The 19,035-nt window shown below is 38.8% G+C and overlaps 1 protein-coding gene across 3 annotated transcripts in view; it reads right to left on the bottom strand.

Moving 5' to 3' along the window:
* Window positions 1–890: 890 nt before the first annotated feature.
* Window positions 891–19,035, bottom strand: part of LOC122565178 (E3 SUMO-protein ligase PIAS4-like) — a 98,301-nt gene continuing 80,156 nt past the window's right edge. For 2 of the 3 annotated variants that reach the window (XM_043720883.1, XM_043720884.1), the window contains exons 10-11: window positions 14,672–14,811; window positions 891–1,228 (exon numbers count right to left, since the gene is read on the bottom strand). In XM_043720883.1, the coding sequence (XP_043576818.1) occupies window positions 906–1,228; window positions 14,672–14,811 (463 nt within the window). In that variant the 3' untranslated portion in view covers window positions 891–905. Of the gene's footprint in view, window positions 1,229–8,770; window positions 10,671–14,671; window positions 14,812–19,035 lie in introns of those variants that run through there. The other variant, XM_043720882.1, reaches the window with a different exon arrangement.

Raw genomic sequence — 19,035 nt, 5'->3', positions numbered from 1 at the left:
GAGTGACTATTTTAACGAAGCAAAGGCCTAAATTGTTAGACGGGGTTGAAAAATTATTATTAGTTTGGATAAATCAAAAAGAGCTTGCTGGAGATAGTGTTAATGAGACTATAATCTGCGAGAAGGCTCTACACACACCGTGATTTGTTGGCGACACCGCCGAGTACAAGTACTGCTGGCGTTGAAGAATTTAAAGCCAGCAGAGGCTGGTTTGATAAATTTCATCGACGAACTGGAATCCTGAATGTAATAAAGCATGGAGAAGCTGCTAGTTCAGACAAAAAGGCAGCAGAGGACTTTGTGAAGGAATTCAATAAGTTTGTCGAAGATGAAGGTTATGTCTCTGTGATGAAACTGGACTTTTCTGGAAAAAAAAATACCCAAAAGGACCTACATAACCCAATAGGAGAAGGCACTACCGGGCCACAAACCAAGGAAGGACAGGTTAACTCTTTTATTGTGCGCGAATGCAAGTGGGGATTGCAAGATTAGGCCTCTATTAGTCTACCACTCTGAAAATCCTCGCGTTTTTAAACGCAATAATGTGTTGAAGGCTAAACTCCCAGTAATGTGGAGGGCGAATAGCATGGCTTGGGTCACCTGAATGATTTTTATGGAATGGTTGACGGAAGTTTTTGCACCTGCTGTCAAGGAATATCTTGACACAAATAATATGCCACTTAAGTGTCTTCTAGTAATGGACAATGCTCCTGCCCATCCTCCAAATTTGGAAGACGACTTGGGACATCAAATACGACTTCATAAAAGCAAAGTTCCTTCCTCCCAACACCACTCCTCTCATCCAACCCATGGCCCAGAATGTCATTGCAAATTCAAAAAATTATATACGAAGGCTCTGTTCGCCAGGTGTTTCCAGGTCACCAAGACACATATTTGACCCTTGGTCAGTACTGGAAGGACCACTTCAATATCCTCCACTGTATAAGCCTTATTGATAAGGCATAGAACGAGGTCTCTTTCCGTATGTTGCATTCGGCCTGGAGGAAACTTTGGCCAGATTGTGTACCTGAGAGAGACTTCGAAGGTTTTGAGGAGGAGACATCAGTAAATGTAGTGAACGAGATTGTGACCCTGGGCCAAAATATGAGCTTGGAGGTCGATGAGGATGATGTAGCGGAGCTGGTGGAGGACCACAGACAAGAACTCAGCACAGAAGATCTTGATGAATTGCAACAGGAGCAGGTGAAGGTTATGCAGCAGGAGCATTCTGGAGAGGAGGAAGAAGAGAGGGAAGATGTATCAAGTGTTCAAATCAAAGACATTTGTAGCAAATGGAGTGAAGTGCAGGCTTTTGTTGAGAGGCATCACCCTAACAAAACTGTGACCAACAGAGCAGTGAACATTTTAAATGACAATGTGACGTGCCATTTTTGGAAAATTCTGCAACAAAGAAAAAAATAAGTTTCTCTGGATCGTTTTCTTGTGGCATCACCAACCTCCAAGAGACAAAAAAGAGAAAAGACTCCGGAAATATCTGAACAATGGGAAAATTGATTCAGTTCACGAACTTTTCGGTTCGCAAAGCAGGTCCCGGAATGGATTAAGTTTGTAAGTCGAGGCGCTATTGTATTAGAACTCAAGCCTATGTTATAATTGGAAAATTGGGTTTGTAGGCCAGGAATGCTACTTTAAAAAAAAGTACTTTATGAAAAGTTAAAATATCATTTACAATAAATGAACATTCCTTTGCAGTGCAAAAAGAATCACAGGAAAGGATATCCAAACACAGCTAACAAGAAAAGTTGAAGATTATTTCGATCAAAGTTGCCAAACACAGTAAGCCTGAGGGGTAGGAGCAGTTTGGAATTCAGCAAAAGGAGGATCAAGAAACTAAGGCAGAGAAAATAGAACACAATAGCAAGCTAGCAAAAAACTACAGACTGTAACAGCTTTCGCAGGCATATAAGAGAGATGTAATCAGATGAGCAAAGACATATGTGGGGCCATTACAGGCAGAGACAGGGGTGATAAGGGGAAAATATGTCACAGACTGAAGATCACCCACAATCTAATTAGATAGAAGAGGAGACTTAAGGGGGTTGAATGGGCTGGTCCGGCTCCTATTCCCTATGTTCCTAATGTGCAGGAAATTAACACACAGGTGAACTATAAAATCACTGAAACATCTGACCTCAATTCACTCCCTTGCATTACTGGACTTGGAAGTGACCCAACCCTGAGATCCACAATCTGAAAACAATCACTATTTAGCAGCAATGTTGGGGCACACAAAGTCAAAAACCCTGATCATATGTAGGAGTGTGTGCAATAGCAATGGTACAGTCACAATTCAGAAGCTTGGACTAATGCGAAGAAGACACAAGTTCAAAACACACCATGAAGCCAAAGACACCTACATTTTATTCCAGATTTTAGTGAACCAAACATTTAATAATGATGAAACTAAACACTACACAGTGAATCATAGGGAGGACACCCACAAATCCCACATTTCAGTGCAGGAGAACTTTGAGAAGTTCAGGAGGCTCCTCTATAATCCTATCTCTACCTTCAAACAGACAATTGGCCAAAAAAGTAGTGACAATAAAAGGAGGAGAAAATATTGTCTCTTCAATTTGTTTGGATCTTACAATAGCCTAACCTTTTTCTGTAAAAAGTACTGAAAAATGTTAGGATTTAGCACTGGAAAATCTCATTAATCTTATACTTACAATACTGCTCCTGGATGCACATGTGATACAGTCTGCCATGTTATCAATGCAATTAAAAACATGATTTCTGGATGTCAATGGCTTTTGTGGCTTCAGCTGGGGAAAACAGGTGAGAGAGGGAGCTTGTATAGGAAAGTTAATCAATTTCGCTTCCAATTTCCACCGAGCCCTCACTTTCACCTGGTCTATATCTCTAACTCCTCCCTTCCTCAACATCTGTTTCCATTAGTGGGGATAGACTAGCAACTAAAATCCACTTATAAGTCCACCAAGTTCCACAGCTATCTGGACTATATATCCTTGCACCTGTAAAGAATCCATTCCATTCTCCCAACTCCTACGTCTCAGTAGCATTTGTTCCAATGAGATGGAAATGTGTTGCTGGAAAAGCGCAGCAGGTCAGGCAGCATCCAGGGAACAGGAGAATCGACGTTTCGGGCATTAGCCCTTCTTCAGGAATGCCCGAAACGTCGATTCTCCTGTTCCCTGGATGCTGCCTGACCTGCTGCGCTTTTCCAGCAACACATTTCCATCTCTGATCTCCAGCATCTGCAGACCTCACTTTCTCTTCAAAGATTTGCTCCAATGAGGCCAACTTCGATGAGAGAGCCTCCAAAATGTCTTCTTCCTCAACTGAGGATTCCCCAGCATGTTTGTTGACAGGGCCCTCAGGTCCAACCATCTCCCACACTTCCGCCCTCACTTCCTCTCTTCCATCCCACAATAGTGATAAAGTTGCCCTTGTCCTTACTTACCAGGTTATTAGAACGTAGTTAGTTTAGCTTATAGGTATCAGTGTTCTGTTGTAACAGTGATGCTATTAGTGAATAAAGGGGATGACTAAAATTAAACAAAACTATATGTAGGAGGTTTTTATTCCAGACTTCCAAAGAGTACAATCTCTAGGACAAACCAAGAGAGAGGCTTTTACAGGTCTGAGTCCACAAGGGATTCCCTGCGCTGTCTCAAATCTCCACTTTAACACACTGGGATTGCCATCTAGTCATATACACAAGTGATTGTAATCTCTCAGTTCAGAACAGCATTCTCTTTCTCTTAAGGGTACAATACATGCCTTCAACGTCATAACAATGGTATGCACCATCCAATTTGATTTGTTTACAAACATTTAGTGCAATAACCATTTAGTTAAGTTATTGTTGAAATCGTAACTCAGGGCTCCAATGCTAAATCATCTGAAAACTTTACCAACCACCAGTTCCACTCTGATGCTTCCTAATGTAATACACTTAATGCTGATCACCTCTAGCTATGCAAGAATTCATTTAGCATGTTATCTTTCCCACATAACCAAAACTTGAGTTCTGTGCAACGTCTAGATAGATAATGTCACAGGTAGTATTTAGAAAGACAAAAAGACAGGAGACTGAAAGGACAAAGGATAACATATCATAGTTACATAGAATTTCTCTGACTGCTTTCTTGAACTATGTAAATAAATTGTATATTAGAACACACAAATATTTAAAATTTGCCAATGGCACTGTTGAATTCCAAGGAGGACCAGGAGGACAAAATGTTTAACAGCAGTAACTTTATTGACAATCGAATGCCCAGTTCCAACTTTACTGGTTTATCATTCAGTAGTGACCCAGTATCAGTTGATATTGCAAGTAATGGTCAGTATGTTTAATAACAGTTCCTCTTTGGCCTGAGAGTTTGGGATTCTCATGCCTTTTTGTACTGTGTTGATTTTCTTCCTCCCCCTCAGTTTCAATAATTTTGCTGCATATTTTTAGCTCTCTTCCTCAAACACACCCATTCAATGCACTCCATTTTTTTGCATACAACTTTTTTATTCCAGGAGTTTGTTGCAACGTGACCTGTTTTTCCACCCCCAGTGGTGCTTTTGAGTCTGCATTGCAGTTCAGCTCTGAGCCATTTTGTGAAGACTCTGATGCCAATTTGGGAACTCCTGTTTGAGTTTAGTTGTGGAGCTTCCTTGGCTGCTAGTACTACAAATACTATTATTTCCAGTTCTTCCTTTAAATCTAGGTACCTTCTGGTTTGCTTCACACTAGTCTGTAACCTTATTAATTGTATAAGTTGTCTTCGAATTAACTAACTTGTTTAAAATTACTACAAACTGGGAGATAGATTCACCATCCTGCTGGTTCCACTTGTGGAAATTGAACCTTTCAGTAATCAATGGTTATGGCAAAAGAAAAAAAAGAGGTTCTGTAGGATTTGTATTATTCCTTCATTTATTTGGAAGCTGGCTTCTTTAGCTGCATCAGCTTTCTCAGATTAGAAGTATTCTGCCCCCTCCATTGTAATCAGGAATCACTATATCTGCTTCGATTTTGTTAGGTTGAACAAAATAATGGAATTTGTCTGTGTAGGATCTCCAGCCATCTAAGATTTTTATTTAGCCTACATAGCACAACGTGCCACAAGAATTTTAGCACTACCTCACTTCTTCCCATTTAAAACAAGGCATTTCTGACAGTTCTGTGCTAAGACTGAGGAACATTTGGAGGGGACTGGGTAAAGTATGCATAGATCTTTGAAGGTGGTAGAACTTATTGAGAGAGTTGTTTGTTATAGAGTCATAGAGATGTACAGCACGGAAACAGATCCTTTGGTGATTAGGTTATTATAGAGCTCAGTTTCGGCTCCAAATAGAGCAATGCACTCAAACTTTGGCCAGAACTTAAAACATTGGAAAGGGTGCAGAGATTTACCAGAATGATTCCAGTGATGAGGAATTTTAATTACAGGTTACGAGGTTAATGTGAAGATCCTAGAATTATTCTTCACAATGTAATCTGATAGATAAGGTCAAGAAAAATAAAATGTTCCCATTAGCTGATAATGTAAAGTCTCAGGAACCCAGATTTAATGTTTTGGTAACATATAAGAGAGGATAAGAAGGAAGACTTTGAACACAGTGATCATGATCTGGAACTCAATGCTTAAAAGACTGTTGGAAGCAGAGATTATCCAAAAGGAAACTGGATAAGTGCTTGAGAAAATAATTGAATTTAGGACTGTCTGCATTCCTCTGCACAGGTAACATGGATTTGATATATCAAATGGCTTAATTGGTGCTTTATAACAAGACCCAATTTGTGACAGTTTGATACAATATAGAGCAGAGAAATAATGAGTGTGCAAGCAATGCATCTCATTATGAAGACCTTCTTCAAACAGGCCTGTTAATCTTCCAGCATTTTATTTGTCTCGTTTATTTAGGTTATATAAATGGAACTAAAGTCAAATGTGTTAGCACTATAATGGATCTTATTAATAAAATCAAGATATTTCACTTTTTTATTTCTCCAATTTAAAAATGCAATCAAATATTTACTTTTTTCTTTCATTAAATACTAGTTATGATTAGTAAATGTGAAGGTAAAATACTGATGTGAATTTACAATTGGCAGGTAAATGTGCTGATTGCTGTCATACGCATGATGTAGCCAGTAATCCAGAGATAATTCAGGATTCTTTTTGCAAACCTTTAAAAAGGAATGTATAAACTATGATGGTCACAATGCCAGTCAAAAACCATTTCAGATATACTAGTTCCAGAGCACTTTCTGTTGTAGGTCCCCCAATAACCTGCTAAGACCACTATTCATTCATAGAAATTTTCATAAAAAAGATAACTACTTACACCACTTTAAATTAACCCTAACTAATCAGATAGTTACAAGCATTCATCGTGAAAGGACATATGATGAGTCAACTTGCTCCCTGTAGTCATCTATAGTTTTCTGTGTAACCTTCAGAAAGGGAAACTCATTTTCCTTCTCATTATTCTCCTCTACAGAAGCAGAGAATCCAAGATGACTTCCTTTCAATTCTTCAGTTAGGACACCAGTCTTTTATCAAATAACACAGAAGGTGTCTTTGTGCTGACCACCATTAATATTAGGGCCACACCATAACATTCTTATCACCTGTAATTTCTTTTCATTCAACACAAGCACAAAATAATGGTTTAACAAGACTAGCTGAGGAGCAGCAAATCTCATGCAGGTTCCAAATTCACATTCAAACCTTCTTCTTACCCAAGAATGAATGCTTTTATGCCCAGGGGAGGTCATCCTGTGTCAGTTGTGATTTAATAATCTGAAGGCTAATCTTTTTTGCAGTGAATAGGGTGATTACACTGCAGCTCTAACTTCTGTTTGGTATGCAGTTTGTCAGTGAAGTTATGCAGTTAGAGATGGCAGGATTCAGTTCCTGTATCTAAGACACGGCAACACTGTCTAAACCACATGCTTATATAAATTACTAGTTGCAAAACCAGTTCCAAATGGTTGATAGGTGACCATTTGCAAACCATAAGTTGTTTCAAAATATTAACTTATAAATGAAAAAAAATCTTAAGGAATATGAACTCCAGTCTAAAATACAAAAATGACGAGATGGCGGTCAAATTTGTGCTGCTCAAAAATTAGAGCTAAAGACATAGGCAAATACATGAGATAAGGAGAGAAAATAAGAAAAAGACCAGGAGTGGAGGGTGTTCACCACCTAGATAGACCACACATTTTATTTTGGAATACTGGTCTTTGTGTTGCTCATGCCCAATGGCTTGACTACAATTCTTTTAACAAATGCTGAAATAATGAGATCATTTGTAGTCATAGTTAAGATTTAAATTTTAAAGCAACTAAAAAGTAACCTGTAAAAAAAGTTTTCTACAATCATGTCACAATTAAAAAAGCACAAACTATTTTCCAAACAGGGGACATGTTAAACTTATTGTCTCGACCATCCACAAAAATAGGAACGCTTAATTGTAAAGTGACTAAATGCATCCCTTTCACAAATCAAGATTAATTAAATTAGATTTTATAAACAGAAGTGGGGCATTACAATGGACAGTAATACCACTGGCAAAAGTGAGGACTGCAGATGCTGGAAATCAGAGTCTAGATTAGAGTGGTGCTGGAAAAGCGCAGCAGGTCAGGCAGCATCCGAGGAGCAGGAAAAGTAGATGTTTTGGGCAAAAGCCCTTCAGGAGAAAAACATTTTAAATCCTTAATCACCTATCCAGTGAAACTTGCTAAATATTTCACATATGTAGATATCAAGTGAGGACATGTTTGGGTTTGGCTGCAATAACCCACAATGCCATATTACTACTAAACATGCTGTCCAGGATCTCACAAAGGAACAAAATCTAGTTGTACCCAAAAGAACACTATTCCTATTTGGGATATCAAAAGAAATGTGGAAAATTATGAACAGCAAGAACTGAAAGAAAGAGTGAAGTTAGCAGTTTAGTTGAAACTAGGTTCAGGTTTGAAGGAAAGAGAATGACAGCAACATTTTCACTTCAAGGAATAGTGAGAGGCAAGTTTAAAAAGTTTATTAAATATTAATATAACCTAATATTTATCTACATTAAACAAGAGCATCTTTGAAAGCTGCTTAACCAATAACAAACAGGAAGAGGAAACATGCTTAACAAGATGGTTTTTTAAAAAAGATAAATAGTACTCAAATTTATGTTAATAACCTTTTGCTCAAGTTAAACTATTGTGTGAATAAAGGGACACTTAAAGTAGAAGCCAGTATCTACTCTATTTGATCTCGTTTCAAGTTTAGACAGACATTCATATAAGAAGTATTTATAAAAGAAAACTAAATTTGTAAAGCAAAAGCTGCATCTAGTCACTAGAAGCTACAATTCATTTAAATATTCAAAGGTGCAAAACATTCTTTCAAGGGCAATCTAGTACCTTTTCTGGGCAAATGGTTGAACAGAGTATTAATATGTCCACAGACAATTTGCAAACCTTATTCCAAAGATTTGGGTCTTAAAATCCAGCTTATGGAATTTCCTATAGATATGGCTATGCTGCTTGGTTTTACAGATTCAACACTGCATTTTGTATTTTTTTTAAAAATTGCAAGTGCTCTTTCTAAACCATGAAGATGTGATTTTTTAAAAAAAAAATTAAGTATAATGACTACTTAGGAAAATGAACAGGAGTTTGATTTACTATCGTGTGTCAAAAACTTTCACATGACTTTATTTAATTTAGATTACTTTTTACCCAACAAATGTTTAGGAGAAGCATAAAATACAGCCAATGTTACTGATCCAAATCCTTACTTTAATGTCAGAGTCTAGAGCATAAACATTAATATTGATTTGGAAATCATGGTGTAAAAACATCACAATTGGACAATATTTTCATTCCAGGTATAGTGAAAATGTGAAAGCAATAAATACATCACAAATCTATTTGTGCTTTCAACACAGAAAATTGACATTAGAATCAGGAGTATCAGACTGCAGCACGATGAAGGAACTGGAGCAGACAAAAGTTGACATTAACCCACGTCATTTTCCTTCAAAATCTTTATACAACAAATCTGATATTAGTGCCAGAAACAATATGTCGCATATAATCGGGGAAATTTTGAATTGTTAAAAAATGTACAATATTTTCTCATCACATTACTTACTAAATATTAGAAATTGGTGGCAGGGCTGTAAAGTAAAAACAAAATTCTACATATCTGCCCAGTGCTTTAACTTATTTGGTTTACATAATTTGAGATTTCAACACCATGACCAACTTAAGTGTTAAAACAAACTAAACTAAATAAACTATATGCAGATATGTACAACTTTTTACAACAATAACTTTAAAAGAAAGCAGAGAAATAACAAGTGGCATCTCAGTAGCTACAGCATCACAGTACTAGGCTCAACAAGGTTGAATCCCATTCTTCACTACAAATTTCATTTGAATTTCCAATCAAATATTTCAGTCTCAGTGAGGATAAGAAAACTGGGAAATTTCCCTGCATAGTTCTAGAGTGCCTCTTGGTTTAAAAAAGGTAAAGGAACTGCAGTGGCAAAATCCAATTACTAGACTTTCTTGACTTCAAAATGTTTACAGCAGACACTGGTAGTTATGGAAAGAAAACTGAAACAAAAATAAATATGGCCACAGTACAGTTGTCAAAAAAGACCTACTCTGTAAACCAACTGAGCCTAAAGATCCATACCTTATTTTAAAAAAACCCTAAATGAATTAAATAGTTATTCTTTAGATACAGACATGTTTGTAGCTTTGCTTTTCACTGGCATCCTCCTACAATGACCCAAGGGAGAAGAAAAACATATTACAAAGGTTTTCTGTTGAGCTGGCTACTCCTGTTGAGAAAGCACTTTAAACATTACTATATACTTCTCATTACTCCTATTAGTAAAGGGGTAGCGAAAGATTGGGTAGAAATTAAAGTAAATATGCAAGCTATAACAAAAGTTGATAGAACAGAATTGATCACCACTGCTTCTTTGCATTTAATTCAACTGCTTCCACAAATATTAACAATATATTTGTTGAGGATTTAAAAAAAAACAAGCAGTGAGATGGAGATGGGCATACATCTAATCTATAACATTGTTATAGCTCTTATAAATCAGCATACAGCCTTCTTTGACATATTTGTACTGGAAACTTTGGGAGATCAAAAAGATATCAGTCAAACAGACCATGAACTTCTCCTCACCCTCCCCCCCCCCCATACTTCCTGTGCGTCACTATGAGAATATGGGACTTTACTAGGGACCAATGCTTAATTAGCAGTCAACAAAGCAGAATTTATGAACAATTGTCTACAACTTAGTGCTGTCTTTATTTCTCCAAATATTTCAAGAACTATACACTGGTCCTTCACATCCATAAGAACTGCTCAGGAGTGTCACTTCTCCAACCCTCTATTGTACCACTTCTTTCAGGAGGTAGACGTGGTCGGAAGGGCTCAAAGTAACTAAAACCTGCAATGCTAGAGGTAGACTTCTTCAACATGTTTTTCCATATTGTGTCCTGCACGGTTGGTAGTGAATTTTCTCCAGCATTCACAGTTACATTCAATTTTGAGCATTTGACCGTTGAAATCAACAATCTATAGTCAGGTCAATGACATCCATGTCACTCTTCCTGTTTGCAGGATCAGTGAACTGATTGTTGCCAGTGTCTGTAAAATTCAAAATTGAAATCAGTCAGCTAAATTCAAAAAAGTCTGTTTAAAAAAAAATCATTTGCGCAATACCTTTCTCAACCACAAGCCATCCCGAAACACTACAGAAATTAGTCACATTTTGTAGCTGGAGAAAATGTATCAGCAAAGATCCCAAAATCGGCAGTGTAAAAATGCAGCTGGTGATCGTTTGAAGTAAAGTCATGGTCAGGCTTTCAGGAGAGTTCTTCGGCTTTTCTTTTGAGTGCGCCACAGAATCTTTAAAAGGCCACATAAGAGGTTCAGCCTCAGTTTAACTTCCCGAGACGTTATGGCACACAAGGCTCCCAACCACAACACTAAAGTTTCAGCCCAGATTCATTTCTAAGATATCTGTTGTGTGTCTTTAATCCACAACTTTCTGACACAAAGTGTAAATGCTACCATTGTATACTGTGTGAAAGGCAAATTACAATACTCAATGATGTCAAGTGCAGTACAAAACAAATTACTGGAAATGCTGAAGATCTGAAATGTAAATAGAAAATGCTGTGAATATGCAGGCCAGGTAGCAGTGGTGGGGACAGAAACAGACATTTCAGGTTGGTAACATTTCATTCCAAACTCGTATGAACAATAATTTTAAAGTATTTCTGTCCCTCCATTAAAACAACCAATGTGGCTGCAGGGAAAATATACAAAAAAGGGAAACTCTTCCTCGAAAATCATGGCAGGCTTGCTAATTTCCACTAACTACCAATAAAAATTCAAGAAATAGGAGTAGGCCATTTGACGGCCTTGAGCCTGTTCTTGCACTAAATAAGATCATAAGTGATTTTCTAACTTCTGCTATACCTTCCCACCTTAGTATCCAAAAGTCTGCAGATCTCTCATTTAAATGTACTTAAACAATTTTCACAGCTCTCGGGTAAATAATTCCACAAATTCTCAACCCTTCAAGTGGACAAGTTACGCCTCATCTCAGTCATAAACGACTGACCCCTTATTCCAAGGCTGTGACCGCTAATTCCAAGATTTTCAGCCACTGGAAAGATTCATCCAGTCTTGAGCCTGTCATGCTCTTTAACTACTGGCAAAGATACAATGACCAAGTGGGCTTTTTCTGGTGTTGTAAACTTTCTATGGTTTCTAAAATTGTAAAATTTCCATGCATTCTAATAGGATTACATCTCATTTAAATATAAGGAATATAAACCTAGTCTAGTCACTCTCACCCATAGGAAAATCCCTTCATTCCAAAAACAGTCTAGCAAACCTCAGTTGCAGCCCTCTAAAGTACATCTTTCCTTAGATAAGGAGACCAAAACAGCACTTCAGATAATTTCAGCAGTGTTTTGCATAAATTCTGCTAAGATTACATTTTACAATTTTGTATTCCAATCTCTTCATAATAAAGTAGTAGGTCCCATTTACTTTGCTAATTGTAGCTGCGCATGTTAACTTTGTGATACGTGGAGGAAGTAAGGACTGCAAATGCTGGAGATCAGATTCGAGTGTGATGCTTGAAAAAGCTCAGCAGGTCAGGCAGCATCTGATATGGAGAATCGACGTTTCTAGCATAAGCCCTTAAGCACCACAATCTCGATTTGTGATGTGTACAGTTACACAATTGCAATTGAACAAAAAATTTCCTGTCTCCCACCACTTTAAAAATATCCTGCTTTTCAATTTTCTCAACCAAATGGATATGCTTTCTGCAACAGAAGTACAGCTTTATACTCTGGAAAGACACTAAATTGTTTCTCTTTACCTTGTCCCATTTATCTAAAGCTAGGGTCTAATCAGACTGTTATGATGGGTCAGTTTATTTAGTGGGTGTAGATGCATTGTTTCTAATATCAGATTTCCAGCACCTGCAGTATTTTATTTCTGTTTGGTTATGACCCTCCTTAAGCCAAAATGAAGAGAAACATGTTCCTTAAAAACAGCACAGCAATCCAAATTTCTTGAAACTCTAGCTTGTCCACTTGGAGCTGTACAGTTGAAACCATTAAAGTGCACTGCCTCTAATCTTCCAAGTGGCTTTCTTACAAAGCCATAATTCATGCAACTACTTTTTCTTTTCTGTATCTATGATTTGTACCTAGGTACATTATACCTAAGATGGCACCGTTTCAGAAATACTAGCTCATTTGTCAGGAGCAAAACGAAAACAGCTTACAATGGCAGGGGAAGAGGAGCAGAAGAAAAGAGAAGTATTTATAACTTTGGTCTTAATATAAGAGTTATACCAAGGTGCTGGAGAACAGTGAAAATTTCTTCCAAATCTAGAAATTAAAAATGCATTTTCATGAAATAGCTAACAAAGTTTCACAAGAGACTTCTAGATCTAGAGACATTAAAAATTGCCCAGGCAAATCAACAGTGAAATTCAGAGGTGGGTCTTATTCAGGAATAGTGGCTCATTGACTTTAACAGCATATATTCAGGGTAAATCTTTTCACACTTTATAAACTAAGGGATAAGCAATACAAAATTGATTGATGCAACCAGTTGGTTTACTTAACACTGCTTTGCCCTGGATATTGGAGCGCACTCAGCTGGCAAGTGAAGAGGACTCTATCACACCTTGTAAATGGTGGATAGGCTTATTGGGGTGAGGTGGTGAGTTATTCACTCAAGGTTTGTAGCCTCTAATTTTGCTCATGTAACCACAGTATTTATATAGCTACACCAAGTTTCTGGTCAATGGCAGAAGAGGATTCCAATATATCAGTAATGACATTGATCGTCAAGGGGCAGTGCTTAGATTTTCTTTTATTGAATATAGTTTGCATTTATTCAGTATCTGTAATGCATTAAAGCACTCCAAGATGGTCCATAAAAGTGTTAACAAAATTTGACATTAAATCACGTAAGGGCAAGTTTTTGGTTGTTTGCCCTAAGTCATGATTTTCGTTTTCTTCCAGGAAGAGATATGAAGCTCATGAATCCAGAGTTTAAGACCGATCCTCCAGTGATGAAAATTTTGGAATGTACAAGACAGATAGTAGTAAAGCTCAAGATTAAAACAATAGAGAATTCCAAAGCTACACTGTGAACTGATAAGATGAGGATTTTGAAATAAAGGCAGTGTTAAAACAGCAGCCAACTGACCAGCAGCAAAATCAACCAAAGAAGATTCTTCTACAAATCCAACATTGTTACTCTGTTTTATTTGTCTATTTAGATTAAATTCCCTCCAGTATGGAAACAGACCATTTGGCTCAACAAATCTACACTGACCCTCCGAAAAGCAACCCATCCAGACCCATTTCCCTCTGACTAATGCAACTAACACTGTGGGCAGTTTAGCATGGCCAATTCACCTGACCTGCACATCTTTTGACTGTGGGAGGAAACCAGAGCATCCACAAGAAACTCACGCAGACACAGGGAGAACGTGCAAACTCCACACAGGCAGAAAATTGCCCGAGGCTGGAATCGAACCCAGGTCCCTGCTGCTGTGAGGCAACAGTGCTAACCACTGAGCCGCCCCAATATCTTGGATAACCCGATATTCAACAGTTTACTAGGAAATTTGAAAAGCAAGAGTATAATCTTTAGAAAATATTGTAAAGATCAACAAAACAGACTTCATTTTTTAGGTCATTTACTTCTGACATCTGGATAGAAATTAACAATCAAAGCTGTTCTGTCAGTTCAAATGCCAAATAGAGTTCGAGCATTCAATCCAATTCCCCAGAGGTATGGGACTACAGCACAAATTCCCCCAACTTCTTTTGGATACAACAACATTGTTGCTCTGGAGAACCCGAGTGCAGAGTGCTTTGATACTGAAGCCATGATACTGATTAAGGCATAAAGGATATTATTCATCATGAAGCAGTCTCAGACAAAGGGAATCAAAAGTGTTTCCGGTTTTAAAATTACATTTAGAAGCATCAACAGTGGAAAGAGAGTCCCAAAGCATGCTTAAAGATTAAATTTATCTGTAAGTGGTAAATTACGGGTCATCACCCAAGATGATCTATGGCACTGAAATCAAATAAACAAACCTTCCAATTCCACTATTGAATATTGAGGACCAGAATTCTTTTGAGGCTGCTTATCTGGTTTTATTGGAATCCAGCTGCCATCATCCTTAAACTGAACCTCAGTAGCATCTTCACACTCCTTTAGAATATCTAAAAACAGCCTAAGTAAAATAAAAACAAACGTGTTTATTTTTCAGTTGTCCATTTTTCTTGGTTATCATGATCAAGTTAAATCTACTTTGAAAAGATAACAAAGCTTTGAGGATTGCTGAAGGCAATATGGATACAGACAATGTCATGATGTGTAGAATTCTCTTAATGTAAGGGTTCTCCCATATTCAGGACTTCAATCAGAACAAAAGCAGGCACAAAGACATTTCTTCACTTGGGAGATCTTTGTGCATGATGGGCAGATAATAAAAAAAAAAATCAAACTAGGAGATTGTTACACACACCACCAAAATTTGTAATTCTAAAGATTTCAAGAAACGTTGCCTCAAACAATTTAAAGTCTTCTGCACACAAAACATCTCTTCCTCAGTTAGGTGGAAATCACTTACTGAATTGTGCAGTATATTGATCTATATCCTTCAAAACAGTCAGTTCTATTATTTACTGAAACTAGATGAATCATTGTCATGATAAATAATTAATATAACAAGCACGCACATAACCAATAACTAAAAGAAAGAAATTGCTGGAAAAGCTCAGGTTTGGCAGCATCTGTGAAAATAAATCAAATTAGCATTTTGGTTTGGTGACCCTTCAGAGCATACACACAAATCTGATTGGCCAATAAAACATTCACATTACAAGACAAGATTGTAGGGGTAGAAGTAAGCCATTCAATCCATCGAGTCTGCTCCACTATTGAATGAGATAATGGCTGAACTGATAAGCCTCAATTCCACGTTTCTGCCTTTTCCCCATCATGCTCGATTCCTCCACCGATTAAGAACTTGTCAATGTCAGCCTTGACTATACTTAATGACCCTGCCTCAACAGCCCTGTGCAGCAAAAAATACTCCACAGATGCATTACTCTGAAAAAAGACATTCCACCTCACCTTTGTTATAAATGTATGATCTTTATTCTGAGATTATACCCTCTGGCCCTACACTATTCTATAAAGGGAAACAACAACTCCACTCCCACAGTCCAATAACGTGCAGGTTAGGTGAATTGGCCATGCTAAACTGCCCGTAGTGTTAGGTGAAGGGGTAAATGTCAGGGTCTGGGTCTGGGTGGGTTGCGCTTCGGTGTGGACTTGTTGGGCCAAAGGGCCTGTTTCCACACTAAGTAAGTAATCTAAAAAAAACCTACTCTGTCAAGTCCACTAATAATCTTGTAAGGTTACAAGAATGTTGCCTCACATTCTTTTAAATTTGGAGTACAGGCCCAAACTACTTGACCTTCCCATCATAAGACACCCCTCGATAGCCAGTAGCAGCCTAATGAACCTTGTTGGACTGTCACCAATGTCAGTTATCTTTTCTTGGACAAGGGACTCAAAACGGTTCATGGACGAGAGGCAGATGCAAGGGGGTGAGGGGGACGTGCAAAAAAAAAGGGGGAGCATGAGTGGATGGGAGGCATGTGAGGAGAGGGATAGCGAGGGAGGGATGCATGCCTGCATGTGAGAATGAGCACTTGAGGGGGCACGTGTGGGAGACCGCGAGCAGAAACGAAACGAGAGGACGTGACAGTGATCTGTAAAACAATTTGCTCTTGGGTTGTGGGCGTCACTGGCAAGGCCAGCATTTATTGCCATAAATAGTGCTGCTGAAGCTGCTTTATTGAATGCTATATTTCATATTGAAACATGAATCAGGATGGTGGGTTGGGGGAACAAGGAGAAGCAAGAGTCTACGAAAGTAGGCATGGTGAGATATGAGTGGCCGGAAAAAGGGAGAGGTATAAAGAGAGGGGGTGCAAAGGCGAAGAGTAGAATAGGCCAAAGGGAGTGATCAGTTTTAAGCCTGTCAATAAAGAAATATTCAAAAATAGGGAGCAAGGAAAATAGGATATCACTGAGGCAAACGAATCCTTTCCGAACTAATCTGCCTTTATTGAAATGTATGTCAGTTACTCTGAAAAAGAGCTTTGCTCCTTAGTCTGTGGTTTAATGCCAATTTATAAACTGTGGTGACCAGGAAATCAAAAATTACCTTGTGTAGTGTGGTTTTAAAGTTAATGAAGGTTGACAATTCTTGAAGACATTGATAAATTCTTCTAATTCTGCTTCTGTATGAATTTAAATACCTCACGTTCAAACAAATACAGAAGGTATAGTTACAGTATGATTGCATCTCACCTAATGGAATTACTGAATGAGAAAGTAAACTCCAAGTATCAAAATGCAGCCCTCGAGAAATCTGAAGATCTTAGGGAAGAAAACTGCCCACTACCACGAGCCAAATTTACACTTCGTATCATAAAGGGGAAAATTAGGGGTAACAAGATGGAGGCTCAAGGTGATAAAAGGATGTAACTGTGTTAGAGTAATGGCTTCTTTCAACGCAAGTCAGTTTGTGAGGACCAGATCTTACATTAATGCAACACTAGACAAGGTTAGATGCCTTGAGGCGAAAAGTAGCAGACCCCTGCAAGTTAGGTATCTGTTTGTGCAACAGGTCATGATTTAGATAATTTCTTCATTCACACAAAAGTTGCCCAGTTCAAAGGTCAGCTATACGCTTGAATTAATCTCCAACTTTATTCAAAGATGTTGGGAATACTTACTTTGGCCTCTGGGATACTGAATGGCTGGGCACTGTGAATACTGGGGGAAAAAAAAACGAGCATCTCACTGAGCATGCCCATTAAATAAATTGTCTGATTTGTCCATTATTGACAATCTGTTCTTTTCTAAGATTAATGGCCTTTGCAGTGATAAGTACTTCTTGTCAGATGTGGGAGTTTAAAGAGAGTTTAAGGGTTACTGTGGATTGTAACTGCCATAAATGCTGTTGGAGGTGAATCTTATCAGATCGAGTGGATCGGTTGGAGACAGATAGAAGTGATGAGGAATTTGCAACAGCAACAGTATGTGATGGATGGCAGTTATGGGGGATGGGGGCGGGGGGAGTCTCAGATACAGTCACACAAATGGATTAACTCCAGGAAGGGTGAGAGAGGTCGGCACCTAGAGCAAGAGTCTTTTGTGGATATACCCATTTCAAACAGGTATGCGGTTTTGGAAAATGTAGGGGGTGATGGATTCTCAGGGGAACGTAGCACAAACAGCCAAGTTTCTGGTATGAGACTAGCTTTAATGCAACGAGGGGTACGTCGGCTTCCAAGAGATCAACTGTGTTAGGGGATTCTGTAGTCAGAGGTACAGACAGACGTTTCTGTGGCCAGCAGAGAAAAAAAAATAGAATGGTGTGTTGTTTCCCTGGTGCCAGGATCAAGGATGTCTCAGAGAGGGTGCAGAATGCTCTCACGAGGGAGGAGGGGCCAGCAGGAGGTCATTGTCCACATCGGAACCAACGACATTGGAAGGGAAAAAGCTGAGATTCTGAAGGGAGATTACAGAGAGTTAGGCAGAAATTTAAAAAGGAGGTCCTCAAGGGTAGTAATATCTGGATTACTCCCACTGCTACAAGCTAGTCAGGGCAGGAATAGGAGGATAGAGCAGATGAATGCATGGCTGAGGAGCTGGTGTATGGGAGAAGGATTCACATTTTTGGATCATTGGAATCTCTTTTGGGGTAGAAGTGACCTGTACAAGAAAGACAGATTGCATCTAAATTGAAAGAGGACTAATATACTGGCAAGGAAATTTGCAAGAACTGCTTGGGAGGATTTAAACTTCAAAGTTTGGGAGAAGAGTTGTAGCTCGGGTGCTCGTTGTTGTGGTTCTGTTCGCCGAGCTGGGAATTTGTCTTGCAAAAGTTTCGTCCCCTGTCTAGGTGACATCCTCAGGTGAGGATGTCACCGAGACAGGGGACGAAACTTTTGCAAGACAAATTCCCAGCTCGGCAAACAGAACCACAACAGGATTTAAACTAGTAAGGTGGGGGGTGGTACCCAGGGCGATAGCGAGGAAAGAAATCCTCCGTGGGCGGCATGGTGGTACAGTGGTTAGCACTGCTGCCTCACAGCGCCAGAGACCCGGGTTCAATTCCCGATTCAGGCGACTGTGTGGAGTTTGCACATTCTCCCAGTGTCTGCATGGGTTTCCTCCGGGTGCTCTGGTTTCCTCCCACAGTCCAAAGATGTGCAGGTCAGGTGAATTGGCCATGCTAAATCGCCCGTAGTGTTAGATAGGGGGGTAAATGTAGGGGAATGGGTGGGTTGCGCTTCAGCGGGTCAGTGTGGACTTGTTGGGCCGAAGGGCCTGTTTCCACACTAAGTAATCTAATCTAATCTAAAAATTGGTC

Source organism: Chiloscyllium plagiosum, chromosome 31 (genome assembly GCF_004010195.1).
Source record: "Chiloscyllium plagiosum isolate BGI_BamShark_2017 chromosome 31, ASM401019v2, whole genome shotgun sequence".
Taxonomy (NCBI): Eukaryota; Metazoa; Chordata; class Chondrichthyes; order Orectolobiformes; family Hemiscylliidae; genus Chiloscyllium; species Chiloscyllium plagiosum.
The sequence above is the reverse complement of the archived record's forward strand: the minus strand, read 5'-3'. Positions and strand labels throughout refer to the sequence as shown.